Source organism: Gossypium hirsutum, chromosome D07, assembly GCF_007990345.1.
Source record: "Gossypium hirsutum isolate 1008001.06 chromosome D07, Gossypium_hirsutum_v2.1, whole genome shotgun sequence".
In the NCBI taxonomy this organism is placed as follows: Eukaryota; Viridiplantae; Streptophyta; class Magnoliopsida; order Malvales; family Malvaceae; genus Gossypium; species Gossypium hirsutum.
This window is the reverse complement of record NC_053443.1, coordinates 6,736,908-6,755,517: the sequence shown is the minus strand read 5'-3', so window position 1 is coordinate 6,755,517 and position 18,610 is coordinate 6,736,908. Positions and strand designations below refer to the sequence as shown.

General features: G+C 32.8%; 3 protein-coding genes across 3 annotated transcripts; 1 reads left to right on the top strand and 2 right to left on the bottom strand.

Annotated features, from left to right (window-relative positions):
• The first annotated feature begins 4,039 nt into the window (after positions 1 to 4,039).
• On the top strand, positions 4,040 to 7,432 carry LOC107926658 (cytochrome P450 71A9). Its single transcript, XM_016857551.2, has 2 exons — positions 4,040 to 5,181; positions 6,680 to 7,432. The coding sequence occupies exons 1-2, from the start codon at positions 4,288 to 4,290 to the stop codon at positions 7,286 to 7,288; spliced, it is 1,503 nt and encodes a 500-aa protein (XP_016713040.2). The 5' UTR covers positions 4,040 to 4,287; the 3' UTR covers positions 7,289 to 7,432.
• A 164-nt stretch (positions 7,433 to 7,596) lies between these two features.
• Positions 7,597 to 10,343, bottom strand: LOC121219340 (28 kDa ribonucleoprotein, chloroplastic). Its single transcript, XM_041097291.1, has 4 exons — positions 9,599 to 10,343; positions 9,385 to 9,486; positions 8,068 to 8,349; positions 7,597 to 7,838 (listed from the first exon to the last, which is right to left on the bottom strand). Exons 1-4 carry the CDS (start codon positions 10,112 to 10,114, stop codon positions 7,773 to 7,775), a joined length of 966 nt encoding a protein of 321 aa, XP_040953225.1. The 5' UTR covers positions 10,115 to 10,343; the 3' UTR covers positions 7,597 to 7,772.
• Positions 10,344 to 16,514: 6,171 nt separating this feature from the next.
• LOC121219486 (uncharacterized) lies at positions 16,515 to 16,865 on the bottom strand. The gene has a single exon (XM_041097734.1). It carries the CDS (start codon positions 16,863 to 16,865, stop codon positions 16,515 to 16,517), a length of 351 nt encoding a protein of 116 aa, XP_040953668.1.
• Positions 16,866 to 18,610: the final 1,745 nt, after the last annotated feature.

Sequence of the window (18,610 nt, the reverse complement as noted above, 5' to 3'; positions counted from 1 at the left end):
TCTCAATTTCAAAAAGTAGATTTTACCCCCAACCGACCATATCTTTTTCAGTCATCCAGGAATGGAAGGATCTCTAGATAGCTTTATGCTTTCCAAAACCATGCTCCATCACATTTGTTTTCATTCATATTTTGAACTCCACATTGATTTCACACTTCCATGATATTGACATCAGTTTGATTTTTTCTCAATTTCCATTCATTTGTGTCTACTTGGAAATTTGGACGATTGCAATATTGATACAAGTATTCAACAAAAAGAACAAATAATAGATGGAGAATTGATTGGCAAAGAGCTGTAGTAATAAGATAGCTGGAAAACACTAAGAGAGAACCCCTTGCCAAATACACAATCAGTCCAAGAAAAAACCTTGAGAAGATAGACGACCAAATATTAGTATTGTCGTTCTTATCAATAACCTGGACCCATCAACCACATCATGAGCGAGATTCAATGAATTTGTTGATTGCTATCATTACCGAAAACATTCATGAACCACGGCTGTTAGTGTTACGTATAATTACCTCCTAAATTAGAGAATTAACGAGTATAAGTGCAATTTCGAAGTCTCACCAATTAAACACTAGATTAATTATTAGCCTAAAGTTAGAATGGAGATGTACTTACTCATAATTTGAAGAACAAGAAAATAATTGAAAAAGCGAATAACAATGGTCCTTTCCCTCACACCAATGTTTAATATTTTAATAATTTTATCACGGACAAATATAATTTTACTATAATGGCAAATATAAAAATACTATCGTTTCTTTTCTCCATGTATAAATCGGGGATCATTGGAATATTCAAATGTTTCCACAGGATGAGAGTAGTTTGGGTCTTCAATTCCAAAAAAAAAGTCAATAGACATTATGATACAAAGATGGAAGGATCTCTACCCTACATTGTAAAAATATCTTCATATGCTTTCCGAAACATCACATCATCTCATTTGTTTTAATTTATCCTGAGAGTCTATACACTAACTTGATTTGAAACTATCTGTTTTATTATTGTCAGGATTCGATTAAGCAATAAGTATAAAAAAATAGTAGAATAAATTGAGAAATTGAACACACAAATTTAATGTGAAAAATATCCTACAAAGAGATAAAAAAACACGAGCAAACATAATTTTACTATAATAACAGAAGAACGAAGAGTACAAAAGATGGAGATAAAAAACTAAACTTCGAAAAACCTGAAAAACAAAAAATTCTTAAAACGTATGTTGCAGGCCATTTTGCCCGGGCCCAGTAATAAACCCCCAGCCCAAAGCCCATCAAAACTAATACAAACCCAAAACAAATTAAACCCAAACTTTCAATACCCAACTAACTTAAATAGCCCAAATGGCCCAACCAAAAAAAGGAAACAGAAAACCCTAGCAGAAAACAGAAAACCCTAGGCGCCGCTCCTAGGGTCTTCTGACTTTTGGTCTTCTACCCACCTGCTCTGCCAGCAACCACCGCCAACTGCCACCGTCACTTCCATCCACGTGCGTTGATCCCTGCAAACAAATCAAGGCAAGTGAGACAGGCATAGGCATAGACTAGGGATTTCATGTAAATCGGCTTTAAAAGCCGAAACTAAGAACATGTAAAGGGGGGATTTTTTTTTTAAAAAAAATTGGATTGAAGAAATAGAAAGAAAAAAAAATCAGTTTAAAGGTGATATTTTAGTTTTTTTAATTCGATCTGTTCTTGCTCATTCTTTTCATTTACAGTTAATAAACTAAAGAAGTAATAAACGAAATTTACCTGAATCGTTGCGGTTGTAGCGTCGCCGGAGTCCGAATCGTTGAGAACGGACGAGGAAGGCGTTTCATTTTTTAGGTTCCCTCTCTCGGCCTTAGGGCTTTAAGGACTTGATTTATGAAAGGCTTTTTGAAACAGGGTTTAAAAAAAACTGACTTTTTTACTTCCGACCGCCGCCTACGGCGGCGCCGGCGCCGGTAATCGGCGACTAGCACGGTGGTCCACAACTGACCCCTTGGCCGGAGAAGAGAAAGGGAATAGAGAGATTCTCTGTTTTTTTTTTAAGGAAGAAGGAAAATGATTTTTTTTAGATTTTTTAGGCTTATATAGCCTTCTGGTACGGCGTCGTTTTGGCTAGCAACAATAGTCCAAAAACGGCGTCGTTTTGACATGGATCAGGCCGACCCCCGACCCAATGAAGGTCCGCGTGTTTTCGTACCTGAGGGTCTATTTGCGATTTCGGTCCTTCCACGTTTATTTTCTTTTTAGTTTGCTCCCTTTTGTTTAATTTTATGTTATTTCAATTTTGTCCCGAACTTTTATTTCTCTTTCGATTTCATCCCTAGCCCTCCGGCGTACTGGGTAACGAACACGTGTCCTAATAACGGTCTTATTATCCGTTTGGTCCCTGATATTTACGTGCATTTCCATTTTAATCTTTCTTGTTTTTTTTTTATTTCAGTTTTTACCCTGTAATTTCATTTTACTTTTGATTTCATCCTACTGTTTTGTTTATTTGTTAATGTAAATTTTTTGTTATGATTTTTATTACCATTAAATTAACTATTGTTATTATTGTGGTTATCTTTGTTATTATTTATTTATTTATTTATTTATTTTTCTCTATGGTTTATGCGTCCATTTTTTTAACATTATATATATATGTACCTTTTATATACATACGCATGTACCCATATATATATATATTTTACATTTTATAATTTATATGCATATAGATCCATGTATATTTTCCTTACGCATATACATATATTAATATCTCTGCTTTTGTCCTTTTATATACATACACATATCCATACGTATATGTATATACCTATATGAGTTTTACATATTTAATAACTTTAAAACATAAATATATGGATGTTTTCATATTTTATAAGCACAAATACAAATAATTTTCCTTATATGTATATGAATGTTTTTATATATTTTATAATTTGGATCAAATTTTTTCTTCTTCTTTTATTATTATTATTATTTTTGTTTTACTTAATGTTCATTTGTTTATTTATTCATATGCCCATTTTTATGTTTTAGTTTATTTATTTATTTATTTGTTATTGTACATACATGATGAATTAGGTTTATTTATTTATTTATTATTTGTTTTTGCTCATATTATTTTAGTCACATCATTTTATTCATTATTCCATTATGCATATAAATACCATATTTCAAAAAGGAAAATGTTTCTAATTGAGGCAATGTTTTGCGTTTGGAAATTCGAGAAAACGTGCCCTAAGGTGCTGGGTGTCGATTTTTCTCGTTTAACCAAATAGCTTAATATCCTTTTAATTTTTTAAAATAAGGCAATGTTTTGTGTTTGGAAATTCGAGGAACGTGCCCTAAGGTGCTGGGTTTCGATTTCTCGTTCAACCAAATAGCTAAATATCCTTTCAAAAATTACAAAATAAGGTAATGTTTTGCGTTTGGAAATTTGAGGAACGTGCCCTAAGGTGCTGGGTTTCGATTTCTCGTTTAACCAAATTGCCAAATATCCTCTTGAATTTTAATCTATGCTATTCGAGTTTTTTTTAGGATCGTATTTTAAATTTATTTAAAGTTTTCAGTTTTTCGACACTAAGACATTAAATAATCAACTAGGTACCAATTTTGGGCGTATCGAGGGTGCTAATCCTTCCTCGTGCGTAATCGACTCCCGAACCCGTTTTTCTGAATTTCGTGGACCAAACTTGTTGTTTTAATAAAATCAAATCGTTTATTAAAAACAATCACTTTTTGAGGTGATCCAATCACACCTCATTAAAAGGATTGGTGGCGACTCCCGTTTTTTTTCGTTTTCGTCAAAACCCAAGTTGACCCCGTTTTCATAAAAAAAATGGTGTCAACAACGTAAACACAAAATTCTTTAAATATGTTACAAGTTTTAATCTCTAATAAGTGTATTTTTTAAAGTTACAAAAAACTTATTTATAGGCTAAATTAATAATCAAATAAACTATGCTAATAAATGTTAAATATATTATACTAATAAATACTAAATCTTTTAAAAAGAAAATATATTTTATTTAATTGATTTTGGTTCACACCATTCTAATATTATCTCAATTTTCTATGATATTGACATCGGTTTAAAAATATCTCAATTTCCATCATATTGGCATTGGTTTGTGCCCACTATAGTTTATGAACTGCACAAATTGATTGGTTCTACATTTCCAATTTGCTATTTACCACTGAAGATTCGACGGTCACGAACATAGTGCCAATTTTCTAACATTTTAAATACGCGTGCCAAACTCCAAAACTCATTTTTAAGAAATCTTACTCCATGGATTTTCATTTTATCCTAACGCTTTCATTCATTGCTTTCACACTAATGGTGTTTCAGTACAAAGCTCGAACAAGAAGGCTTCCTCCTGGTCCATGGAAGCTCCCTATTATAGGCAACCTACACCAACTCGGTGACTCATCCCATAAATCCATTCAAAGACTCTCCCAACAATATGGGCCGATGATGTTTCTGCAACTCGGTGCCGTTCCAACACTGGTTATCTCTTCCGCAGATGCTGCAATGGCGATCTTCAAAGGCCCCGGCGGCGGCCATGATCTTGCCTTCTCTGGTCGACCTACTAATTTATACGTTGCGAAGAAGCTAAGTTATGAATATAACGGTATAACTTTCGCTCCTTATGGTGAATTATGGAGGGAAATGAGGAAGATAGCAATAACGGAACTTCTTAGTTCAAAGAGGGTCCAATCGTTTCGAACTATAAGAGAAGAAGAAGTTGCAGCAATGTTGAATCATATTGATATAGCTTCCTCGTCATCAGCCCCTGTAAATCTTAAAAAACTATCACTTTTGTTAGCGAACCACGTTGTATGTCGCGTTACATTTGGTAAAAAATACGGTGGCGGAGGTGACGGTGGTACGAACAGATTCGACAGGGTGTTGCATGAAGTTCAGCATCTGGTGGGAGAATTTGTTGTGTCGGATTACTTTCCGTGGATGTGGTGGGTGAATAAGTTGAATGGTATGGAAACAAGAGTTGAAAAGAACTTCGAAGAACTTGACAAGTTGTACGATGAAGTAATTGCCGATCATGTTGCTCCGACAAGAACTAAAGCTAACCATGAAGACATTGTTGATGTTCTTCTTCGGTTGCAAAAGGATGCACGTCAACTTATCACTCTTAACAATCAGCAAATCAAGGGTGTCCTCACGGTATGCTATATAACATGCTTCTTGCCAAAATTCATTATATATGGTATTTATTTATTTATATACATAAAAGATGATTTAAACTCAAGTTAATTTTAGAGTAGATAAATACCCGATCATAACTTGTGATTTTTAAAATTTTAAAGGGGTTATATAAGCAATTTTTTATTGTTTTTTGATAGTATTATTTACTTATACTTATAGTTATATTAACCCCCTAACTAAGGAGAAATGATTGTATGGAATTGTGATTCCACATCATCTCTATCCCTTTCCAATAGAAAAATGACAAATCAAATTTTTTCTCCCGATTTTTAGCATTTTTAGTTGGATTTAAATTTTGTCAGAAGAAAAAAAGTTGAAAATCATGCGAAAAAAAATCTAATTCGTAATTCTCCTATTGGAAAGGGATAGAGATCACGTGGAATCACAGTTTCATACAATCTCTTTTCCTAACTAAGACACCAAATTAGTTGGGATATTATTAAAATATTCTCTTATATGGAAAGTAATAATATTAATACGAGAGTGTTTTTGTCCGGGCACCAACTATATTATTAAATTATTCTTTTTTTAATTTTGTTTAAATAATATTGGATTGTTCGGCTGGACCAAAAATTGATTGGGGTACCGGTTTGATTAGAGGGTTAGATTGATTGACGCGCAAACTTGTTGAAATATTTTCTCTAGCTTATAAATTTTTTATGAATTTTTAATGATTTATTTGATTAAATTAGACAAAAATAATTAAACCAAAAATCAATGATCTGGCTGATTTGACCACCGCCTTTTATATACAAAATAACAAATACTAAATATTTAATATAATTGTAAATATAAGAAAGTGAAATAAGTTGAATATATTGAATATATTTTATTAAAATGACATGTGTTTTGAAAAAGTATACATGAGCTACTCATCTATAAATATAAATAAAATTTAAGCTGAGATTAGAGATATTCATATATTTCAAAGCTCCTATCGTCGTTTCATGTATGTATCTAAAATGTATACTTACGAAGAGGTCTGAAATATATGATAATGCTATATATAAATATATATTATTGGAATTTTAAGATATATTTTATATCCATATTATATATTAAGTATCTAATCGAGTTAGTATCACAAGTTAATTTAATATCAATTCAGTTGAGTAATCATAAAAATATATTATTTTACAAAATAAAATTGTATTATTTTGATTATGGTTTTTTATCAGTTCATGTCTTTTATATAGAATAAATATATACATAATAGGATTTGAGCTCAAGCCTCTATATAAAATTTAATATTTGTACTTTATGATTCAACCAAAATCCCAACATCATGTTTATTATTTATGTTTTTTTTTTCATATATATATATATATATATATCTGTTACATAATTTTATTTTTCACCCAAATCGAACATGTGTTTTAATCCAAGTATTACACTTGTGAAGAACTTTGGCAGTAGTATATGTCTATCAGTTATTATTGAGTTGAAATGATTTCAGGACATGTTCATAGCGGGGACTGATACGACAGCATCAAGTCTGGTTTGGACCTTCACCGAATTGATAAGAAATCCACCATCAATGGAGAAGGTGAAATATGAGGTACGAAAAGTTGGCAATGGAAGAGACAAAATTGAAGAAAGTGACATTCCCAAACTACATTACTTACACTCAGTCATAAAAGAGACACTTAGGCTCCACCCACCAGCTCCTCTATTGGTCCCCCGAGAAACAACTGAGGACTGTGTTGTCGGAGATTACGAGATCCCGGCCAAAACAAGGGTTATCATCAATGCGAAATCAATTGGAACTGATCCGAAATATTGGGAAAACCCTCATGACTTTCAACCCGATAGATTCATGAAAAGTTCAGTTGATTTCAAAGGGCAACATTTGGAGTTTTTGCCTTTTGGAGTAGGACGAAGAGGTTGTCCAGGGATGAGTTTCGCAATTATGCTTCTTCAGCTCATGGTGGCAAACTTCTTATATCGGTTTGATTGGGAATTGCCTGAAGGAATGAGTGTTGAGGACGTGGATATGGAAGAAGAATTAGGGATCACAGTATTCAAGAAAACTCCTCTTTGTTTGGTACCTATTAGGGTTGTGTAATTCCTTACTTTGTATTAATAAATTTGTCTTTTGAGTTTTAACTCAATATTATTATCAGTAAAGGAGAATGTAAATTTAAGTACGCTCAAGTACATTTATCATTTTATTTAAATGTTGAAATGAAATAATCAATAGTTCAAGTTAGTGAATTAGAAAAAAATATATGTCAATTTGTATTTAACATCTACTTTCTCTGACCGAAAAATTTTAAAGGTAGCGACATGGTAATTTGCGTGACAATCCATATCTAGGAAAGGAAAAAACGCAAAGTGTTATTCTAGTATTGATTCAGATAAAACAAGCAAAAGTAGACCTTTTCTAAATGATGGTTTCATAACAATGGATAAAATATATATTCCTTACAAATATACTAAAAACTGTAAATTTAACCTTAAAAAAGGGGGAAAAATAGGACAAGTTATTTGGGAAAAATGAAAAGGAAAAAGCAAACAGCAGTAGATCATGTATCTAAATCCTTTCAACATCAAAAGAAGCCTCGCCTTGGTCTTTCCTCTGCAACGTTTACTCTTATTGCTCTTCCATCCAAACTCTGCAACAATTCGAAACGTGTTTAAGCTATGTTACTCGAACTTGGGTGTAAGTATGGAATACAGTTATGTATTTAGAAGATGATATCTTAATATGGGTTGGATACGAATGTTAAAAAATGAAGAGTCGAAGCAATTACTTCTATGCATATGATATGATGTTGCTTCGGGATTTATGGAAAACTATGACCAACAATATAGCAAAAATTTTAGAGGGAACAGTAATAATACCTGTCCGTCAAGAGCAGCAATGGCATCATTCAATTCAGTTTCCGAAGACATAGTCACGAAACCGAAACCACGGGATCGGCCTGTCTCCCTATCATAGACTACACGAGCCTCGACTACCTTACCATGTTCACTGAACACTTGCTCCAGTCGAGCATTATCAACATCCCATGGAAGATTACCTACATAGACTCTAAAAGCACGTTCAAAAACACGAGGAGGTTGGTCGACACGCGATCCTCTAGGAGCAGCCTTATTAACAGTCAAGAGCCTTCCATTAAGGTCCTATTTAAAAACAAGAAAGCAACAATGATTTAAGCACAAGCACCAAATTCCACTTTAGAGTTTAACATCAATCAACAAATCAAAGTAAAAGTTGATTAAAATATACCCTCAATCTCTGTACTTCAATGAAGTTTGAGATTTAGTCCTTTACTTGAAAACTAAATCATCTTACTTTCCTGATCTAAAAATTCTAATCCAATTATTAACATCATTTATATTTTCTAACAAAATTTGCCAATGTAGGATATTGATTAGGCTGCCCTCATATCATGTGGCATACGATTGACAGAAACTAAAATGCCTCAATATTAATGGTCAGATTAGGATTTTTAAATTGATATAGTAAAAGGGTTTAATTTTTAACCTTTTTTAAGTACAAGGACTAGATCTTAAAGTTTACAAAAGCATAGGAACAAGCGGCATATTTTGGCCATAAAAGCTAATACGAGTCAAAAGAAAGATGTAAATGGGGCAATCGGTCATTGGCTATGTTACTCTGATTCTTCATTTTTCTTTTCTTTAAAAAAAAATTGAAAGTCCAACACTTTTTTTTTTGGTATATAACTCGAACACCACAGGCAGGAGCAAATCAAAGCCCCCTCTACACTACTAACATGCTGTTCCTACTATTTGATCCTACGGTGTTGTAGGTACAAGGTGAACACCCTTGGCCAATCGGCCAAAAGCTAGAGTTCATGTCCAACGCTCATGTTAAAACACTATGGGATACACTTCATATACATTATAAAAACTTAATAAAAAATCAAATATACTTTAGTCATACACATACAAGTATCCAAGCTATGTTGCTCGTATTTTCAATTTTCTTTTAAATATGTGTCCAACACTCATGTTGGTCGCATATCCCGATATGGTATAGGATATTAAGGGAGATCCCACGTCGACTGGAGCTTTAACCATCCATGACACACATATCTATATAATAACCTATTTCCTTATATTTACTATCATAGATATTATTCCAGAAACATGAAAATCTAAGCCAAAAAAAAAAAGTAAAACAAAAGAACTTACATAACGATTAAATTGTTCAACAGCCTTCTCAGCTTCCTCAATTGAACTCATTGTTACGAACCCAAAGCCACGACTTTGCTCAGTGTCTCTATTGTAAATAACCTGCAATCAGAATTAAACAAAATATTTTCAACATTTTCATGACCTAAAAACCCAAAAACAGAAGAATTTGAAACAATTTAAAAGCAGAAAAAAAAAGGATTTTCTCTTAAACCTCAGCAATTTCCACAGTTCCTGCTTTCTCAAAAAGCATAGCTAGACTTTGACTATCAACATCGAAAGGCAAATTCCCAACAAACAATTTAGCTTCCTCAGAAGGTTCAGAACCCTCTTCTTCTGAATCACCACTTTGTTCTTCAAAACCAGCATCCTCACCTTCAGTTCCCCAAATTGCTTCAGCTCCATCATTTTCATCGTTTTCCCATTTCGATTCCCCCCCTTCAGTTTCACTTTCATCCTCATCGATGGTGATGGTGGTGTCATTTTCTTCCCCTTGTTGAGCCCAATCTGATGTTTGGGCAACAAAGGAAACTAGAGAAGAGAAATGGGTTCTGGTTTTGAGGGTCAAAGAGGTTGAAGAATGGGAAGATGAGAGGAAAAGATTGATTGGTTTTGGGGGAAAGGAGAGTAGGGATGGGGATTTGGAACAAGTGGTTAAGAGTGAAGGGATACAAACGAGGCAACATGAGTCCGCCATGGATATGGATTTGGTTATAGAAGACATTTTCATTGATTGAAGAAAGGGAAGCTGGAGGAAACTGAAGGAGAGGGTTTATGAAGAAGATGAAATTGAAAGGATAAGGGATGGTAGGCGGGAGAGACGAGCAGAGGGTTTATAGAAAATAAATAAAAACTAAAAGAAAATGGTATAAATTATCTGTAAATATGGCAAATGGTGGAAGTTCCTTAAACAGGCCCTAGTAGTTGTGGGTTTCTTTGATGATTTTTATGGGCTTTTCGATGTTTCAGTTCAAGGCCTTGAATTTTTAGGAATATTTTTTAAAGTAAATTATAGATAAATATATGATTTGTTATGAAATGGTCGCTAATGTTATTTATTTGTAATATTTTGATCACTGAATAATTTATAATAATAAAATCGTATCCAATCGGGGGATCAAATTGATTATAGAAACATGAGTTTAATTAGTCGATTTATTAGTGAACAAGAAAAAATATTATCTAGACGAGTAAATAGATTAACCTTAAAACAACAATAATCAATTACTATTGCTATAAAACAAGCTCGTATTTTATCTTTGTTACCCTTTCTTAATAATGAGAAACAATTTGAAAGAAACGAGTCAACCACTAGAACTACTGCTCTTAGAACCAGAAATAAATAGACTTACCCTTTCAAAAGAATCAAATTCGGTTGGGGAAAAAATCTTTTTTTTATTGAGCGCCTTCGCTCATCTTGTTTTGATGACCTTATCAGAACCTTATCAGAATAAGAATTTTTTATCATATTAATTTCTACTCTACCTTCTCCGAGTTCATTCTCGAGGGAACCCTATTTCATTTAAAGCATTTCGTTAGATTCCTTCCGATCTCCTTATTTTCTAATCTCGTTGGAAATTATATAAAGACAATTCCTATTTGAGATAGCTATTTGTGCAAGTATTCCTGTACAGATTGTGTATTAATCTACTATAACTATAGGATACCCCTACTCCGTGAATTACTGCATTTATTCGAGTGATCCACAAACGACGAAAATCCCTTTTTTTTCCTATCTCTATCCCGATGAGCTGAAACCAAAGCTCTTATTCTTTGTTGAGTAATATTCGAGTAAGTCTTGAATGAGCCCCTCGAAAGCTTGATGCAAATAAACTAATTTTTTTTCAACGTCTACGAGCTATATATCACAATAACGAAAATTTTAAGTCCAATTACATGACTAGTCTTTATACTTTTTCTTTTCTTCTCCTTTCCTTTTATTTCTTTATTTTCCTCCTCATCTTTTCCCTTTCTTTTTCTCTTTTCTCCATTTAGTATCAACCATTTGTATTTGTTCTAAAGTTTTTTTTTGCGATCAATGACTTAATTTGATTTTCTTTTAGTGAACAAAGACAGACTAATAATGTTTCACGAGATTAAGTTTAATGATGAGTCTCAAAATTCCTTTCCTTTTCTTCCATTATGTTTTCCTCGCCTATCAACCAGCATCCAATGTCCAAATTGATCTTTTCCAGAGTTATTTTTCTTCACTATAGCCATGGTGGATTCTGGTATTACAATTTCTTCCTTTTCTGTTTTTTGAACTAAAGCGAAATTATCTTGTTAACGATTCAGTCATTGCTAAGAACAGAAGCTGCACAATTAAATTGGCACGTAAGGTAATGGGCACTCCTTCAAGCACCAAACGGCAAATAGTAAACAAATAGAATACAAGAAGATTGTTTATGCAATTTGGTTTCCCTATGTTTGTAAAATCTAACGTGAGAAATATTCACTCTTTTCAACACTTGCACCAAATTAACCTACTCAATCACACCCATGATAAATCCATCACCCTCATGCTTTGAAGACTCGATATTCTTACCACTAAATTCACTCATTGTATTCAGCAAGTAAACCGTAGTACGAAGCTTTTACTATCAATAAGGTTTTACATAAATCTTTACAAGTCTCTAATTATATAGTATTTATAGAAACTTGCTTGTATAAAAAGATCTATTACAATCCATATAAAACATCCACTATATAAGTTGAATACAATATAATTATAGTGAACAAGATTAAAAGAAAAAAAACTTGGCAACTAAGTTTTTAGTAATTCAATCCTCCGACTTCCTTAATTCAAAATATTTGATAAAGGTAATATTATTGAACCCAATCACCCGTACATAATTCCTCAAGTTCATATAATCAGTATAGTCTAAATAATCAGTTTAATAAATTTCAAACACCTTAAATATTAAAATTGTTTTTATACAAATTTGGTGGGTGCAGGAGCGGACACTTCCTCCAACACCAAATTGTCGATTTCATATTTTCCAACGTGTCCTGACCAGACCTCCAACATTGAAAGCATGCCTTTGGCAACACTTCGTCTTCAACTATCTAAACTTTACCTTTATTAATGGCTTTCAAGATTAGAGGTTTACTTAGATCTATGTTAATTGTCATCTTTGCAAATCTCCCCCGTCCACGGTTATCAGTTTTATAACCAATCATTATCATCGAGCCAATCATCTCACCAATCCCTTTTAATGAGCTTGTCTTATACATCGTTGCCAAAAGCCCTGATAACCTAATCCAGGTTACCACTTTCATCGGGAACGGCTACGTGGTTGTGAAGCTTGGTGTCCATGGTACCACGGTTAGATATTGCCCGAGACAACCCATGGAACTTCTTGAAATCTTCTTTTGACTGGCATACGGTTAGATATTGTGAAGCTTTTAAGGAGTTCCTTACATCAGTATGGCATACGGCTGGGGATGTGGTAAGGAATGTAAATGAGTTCTGCGCTAAAGTTCAGGGTTGTACAAGGAGGTTTTCGGGTGTATTGATCCTAGAAAGCAGGTTCTTCTGAAAAGATTAGCAGGCATTGACAAAGCCCAAGAAAAATAGTATTCTTGTTTCCTAGCTGACTTAGAGGTTATTTTAAAGGAAGAATTTGATGAGGTTCTCAGAAAAGGGGAAAGCTTATGGAGACAAAAATCACAGTCGCAGTGGCTAGCTGAGGGAGACAGAAATACTAATTTTTTTCATATAAGCACCGTCAATAGGAGGCGATGGAATACAATAAGGGCTCCTAAAATTTCTGGTTTAGTCTGGAGTGAGGATTAGGATGAATTAAAGTAACATGCGGTTAATTTCTATGGTAAACTCTTTACTAAAGATGACAACCTACGGCATGATTACAGCCTAAGAGGATCCTTTCATGAACTCTCTGAGGTCGTACTCGAGTGTTTACAAGAAACAGTGTTGGATGAGGAGATCAGAAAAGTGATATTTGAAATGCAGCCTTCAAAAGCCCCAGGGATTGATGGGACTCAATGCATCCTTTTTCCAAAAAAAAACGGGATACAGTTGGGTCTAGTGTTTGTGATTTCGTTAAAAAGATTATGGCAGGTGGATAACCGGATGGTTGGTTAATTGGACTCTCTTGGTGTTGATACCAAAAGTCGACAGACAGGCCTGAGACAGTCAAACAATTTCGACCGATCAGCCTCTGCATGGTATTGTATAAAACTGTTGCTAAGGTGATTATTAATCATCTAAATCCTTTCTTACCGGAATATGGTATTGCCAAATCAAACTAGTTTTGTCCCTGAGAGGAATATCCACGACAATATAATAATAACACAAGAAATCATCCATTTGATGAGGACGAAGGTCGGACATGGTGATCAAGATAGACCTTGAAAAAACCTCTGACATGCTAGATTGAGATTTTATCAGAGATACATTTATGGATGTTGGGATTCTTAGTAACCTGCTGGATGTAATCATGCATTGTGTTACGTATTGTTATATGCAGATCATTTGAAATAGTGGATTTTCTGAAAATTTTAAACCAACACGCGGGATTCGACAAAGAGATCTCTCTCGCCTTATCTCTTTGTGTTATACATGAAACGTTTAGGTCCGCCCATTTCTAGTAAAGTGTTGCAAGGTACGTGGAAGCCATTCAAGCTTGCAAGAAATGATCTTTTCATCTCTCCTTTATTTTTTGCAAATGACCTATGTGAAAATTTCTATAGATGGAGAGAAGATAGAAAGTTTAACTTTTCAACGAAGTCGGCCTATGCAATGCTCACAAGGAATCGTTAATTAGCAATGGACAAAAGATGGAGATGGATATGGGAACATAAAGGTGCTCAAGTAAAAACTTTTTTATGGATGATTTGCAAGAATAAATTGATAACTAACAAGGAACAGATGAAGAAGAGCACGACAATAGATCCACATTGCCCATGGAGTACCAACCAAGAAGAAGATGTTAGGCATGTAATGAGGTGGTGTCTCCTTGCCTTATCTATTTGGGTCAACGTGGTTAAAGCCTAGAAAGTAGAGGAGTTCATGTCAATGAATATCATGGAATGGGTTGTTACTATTTTGCAAAACAGGATGAACATTGGGATATTCTCTTTGGAATTTTGTGCCAGAACTTATGGACTTCCAGCAAAAAAGAAAACTAGATTTTTAATGAGACACGTATTGAATCTGAAACTATTTCGGAGGCAAGCAAGAGGATGTGCCAAGAGATTTGCACAGCTCTCTTGTAACATAATGCAATTGGTGTTGATACAGTGAATTGGATAAATCGAGAGATATGCTAGGAGCGTCCGTCGGAAGGGTGGCTTAAGTTTAACTCGGGTGGTGCAAGAGAGATTGATACAAGAATTGCTACTGACGAATGGATAAGGTGCTATGGTCGTAAGATAGGCAATGTTCAGTGTTTGATGCGGAACTCCGGGGAGCCCTGGATGGCCTCCACCATGCTTGGTCCCTTGGCGCAACGAAGGTGATCTTAGAATTGGATAACCTAGCTACTGTTAGGGTGATTAAAGGCTATGATGGAAATCATCCCTTAGGAGTTTTTCGGCAAATAAAACATTTACTTCAAAAGCCATGGGAAGTCCGAGTGCAACACTACCACAGAGAAGAAAATATTGTTGCTGATTGTTTAGCTGCAGTCGCAAGGCATCATCAGCTTGGTTTGCAAGTCTTCGACACACCCCCGCCACAAGTTATTGCTGCTTTCAAGAATGACAGCGATGGGGTCTCAAGGAGTAGCCTAGTTATGTTGTAATCTGAAGTGTTTTCCTCCATTATAGGAAGTAAAAAAAAAAAAGTGATCGATAGTTATTAATATGAGTATGTATTTGATAGCAGTCAGTAAATTTAATTTCTAACTTGTCGCCCCATTTGAACTTGAAATTGATTCAATCCAAAATTAATTCAAACTCGAAAAGGTTTAAACTCAAAATGATTTAATAAATAATTCGAAGTGACCCGAACTTAAATTAAATATAATTTTTTGAAAAATAATAATTATAGTCCAAATTATTAATTTATTTTACTTTATAACTTAAAAAATTATAAATTTTTATTTTCATAAAATATGCAACTGCAACTTATATCATATTTTCTACATAGTAAATTGCAGAGAAAATGCAAAAACTAAAACAAGATCTTATATATTCCAAATTCTCAAAAATGTTAGATTTTGATTCGTTCGACTTCAAAATCTTTAAAAAATAAAATAAAATTTATTATCTTTTCATTTGATTTTAATTGATTTGAAAACCATAAAAATATTTATTTTAAGTTTCTAATTGTTTATGTGTTTTAAATCTTTAAATATCATTGATTTATGCTTATCCAATAAATTTTAGATTAGGTAATGTTATTAGGGATGTCAATGGAGTCGGTAGCCCAAACAAAATGTCCAAATAAGAACATCCACGCCCGCACTAATAAACTATACATATGTGTATAGAAGTAATATAAACCCAATACATTTATTATACTGTAAGGTTTTCTAGACAATTCAAATTACAAAACATAAAAAGCCCATCATACATCAGACATTAATTTCATATCATATTATACAATATTTAAGAAGCAAAATTAAAAACATATAGAGAGTTGTAGAGGAGAATCAACTCTTCAAGATTTGGTTTTCGAAGTGTTTTTTTGAACAGTTAATTTGGATCGGTTTATCTTCGCATTGAGATTTTATTCTTAATTTTTACAAAGAGTTATGTACAATTCATAGAGGGGTGCATCAGTTGGTGAAGATTAGCACCTACAAAACTAATAACAGATATTAATATTGGTGTGAATAATGAAAGGTGTTTGGGCGCATCGTAGCTTGAAGCATCTACCGAGATCGTATATGTAACTTATTTGTAAATATGGTATCACTTGAGCTTAATCTGCATTACTATTCGCACACTTAATACTAACACTTACCTCAAGTATTGTAGGTATTAATATTCATCAACCAAGATGCCTTCTTCGTGAATTATATAAAGCTGACAAAACTTCGACACACGAACAATACTTGCTAAGATTTGGATCAACTACCTAAAAGAAAATACTTGAAATATAAGATTTCTCTGAGGGAAGCCTATTCCCCCAAAAAAAGTAAGAAGGAAACGTATTATGATCCCTACAATGGCTTCTTCTTCCCAGTTGTAAACGGAGTATGGTTAACTTGTAGAACCAAGAAATTCCCACCAAACAAATCGTTCATATGAGCTTGCCCATGCTTCAACCTGTTCAAAGCTTTCCTCCATGAAAGCTTAAGCCTCGACAACACCCTGCGTCTTTTTCTCAAGAACCTTGTTAACCCGGGGATTCGAAGCTTTGGTCGGCTTCTAATGGCGAACCTCTTGAACCTCGGTCTCTGCCATTTCCTTGAGGTCTGCTTGAATTGTATTGCTTTTTCTTCTTCGGCTTCATTAAAACTACACTCTTCGTTCTTCAACCTGTGATAAGAAAACTTGGGGATGGAAGCCATTACATAAGTAGTAAGTTCACAGTAAGTAAATATAGGGTAGGTTTAGGATGAGCCTGTGAAGGAGAAAGTGTTGGGTTTGCTTTTCCTTCACAGGATTTAATGTTCTTTTTTCATTGCTTTTTAGTGTTTTTTAAGTGTCGTAGTGTGTATATTTTTCATGTGTATAGATGATAAAGTTATTTATTATCAAATATTTGAATAAAAATATTAGACTTTAGAAATAAATTTTGATAAAAATATTAGATTTATTTAAAATATAAATCGAACTTGACTCAATTTATTTCATTTTTTTTATACAAACACATAAATTCCTTAAATCCTTAAATCAAAATAAAATACACGCTCAAATCAACGCTTTCCTAATTGTTGTAATTGTAAAGCAACTCAGACTTAATTTTTAATTTTATAATATGTTGGTTTTTTACTTTTATATATATATATATTATGATGAGAAAATTAATGTAAATAAAGTTGAATATGTTTAAAAGTTTAATAAAATATAAAATAACTATACGTTAAACAAATATAATATGTCATTTTTTAAAAATATATAAATAAATTGGGTCCTTCATTTATAAATATAAAAAGATTAAAAAAAGGAATTATATTAAATATTAAAAATTAAATTTAAGCTGAACTGAGAACCAAGACTCACCGATGGAAAAAGGAGTTGAGTACAATAAAGGCAAAAGGGAAGCTGGAATTTGTTGGTAAAATGGTAGTTAAAGATAATACTACAACTTTACGTCCACGTTATTTATAAATATTGTTGGTAGCCGCTACCAATAGTTTGTTTCCATCTAACCATTCTTGTCGGCGTTTTAAAGGTTTGGTGAGTATATTATTTTGCACAATATCTTTTGGTATGATTTCATTTTTTATTTTCAATGATTACAGTTTTTATTAATTTAGTCCTTATTACTTTTTTAAGTTAATTTTGTTTTTAATCTTATAAAATAATGGTAAATTTGACCATCAACTTTAAAAAAAAAGTCAAAATTTTGTTTTTTTAATAAAAATACTAATTAAAACATTAAATTTTAAAACATGATAACATGTACAACAATCCACATATAATTTATTTGAATATTTATGAGGATTTTTTTTTAATTTTGAATATTTTAAGAAAATGGTATCAAGAAAGTGAAGACTTTGCAGGCATTTTTTCTAAATTTATTATTATTTTTCAAAAACCATCTCTTATTTTAAATTTATTGTATATTTTTTGAAAATATTTATGTATTTTTATATATTTCTTTTATATTTTTAGAATTAGGACCAAATTGAGATTATTTGTAAATTTTGAGGGTTGATTTTTTAAAATTATGACTAAATCAATCCAATATGTAAAAGTTGAGAGCTAAATTTGTTATAATACCAATTTTTGAATTGTCACGTCACCTTCCTGTCAAACACTTAACGACACTTAACAAAAATGGACCAAAAAAACAATCTTGATTAGTTGAGTGACAATTTTAAAAGTTTTAAAAGTTAGGTGATCAAAAACAAAATTCAAGTAGAGTTAGGTGACCTGCAATGTAGTTTACCAATAATGTTTATCGGCTATTTTGTTTAAAGATTATATAAAAGTATGAATAGACAAAAATATCATTATAATAGTATTATAGGTTAAACTACATGAAGGTCACTAAACTCGTAATGAGTTTATATTTTTGTTGTTCAACTTCAAAAAGTTACAAAATGGTCACTAAGTTATTTTATGACCTTCTCTGTTCGTATTGTCT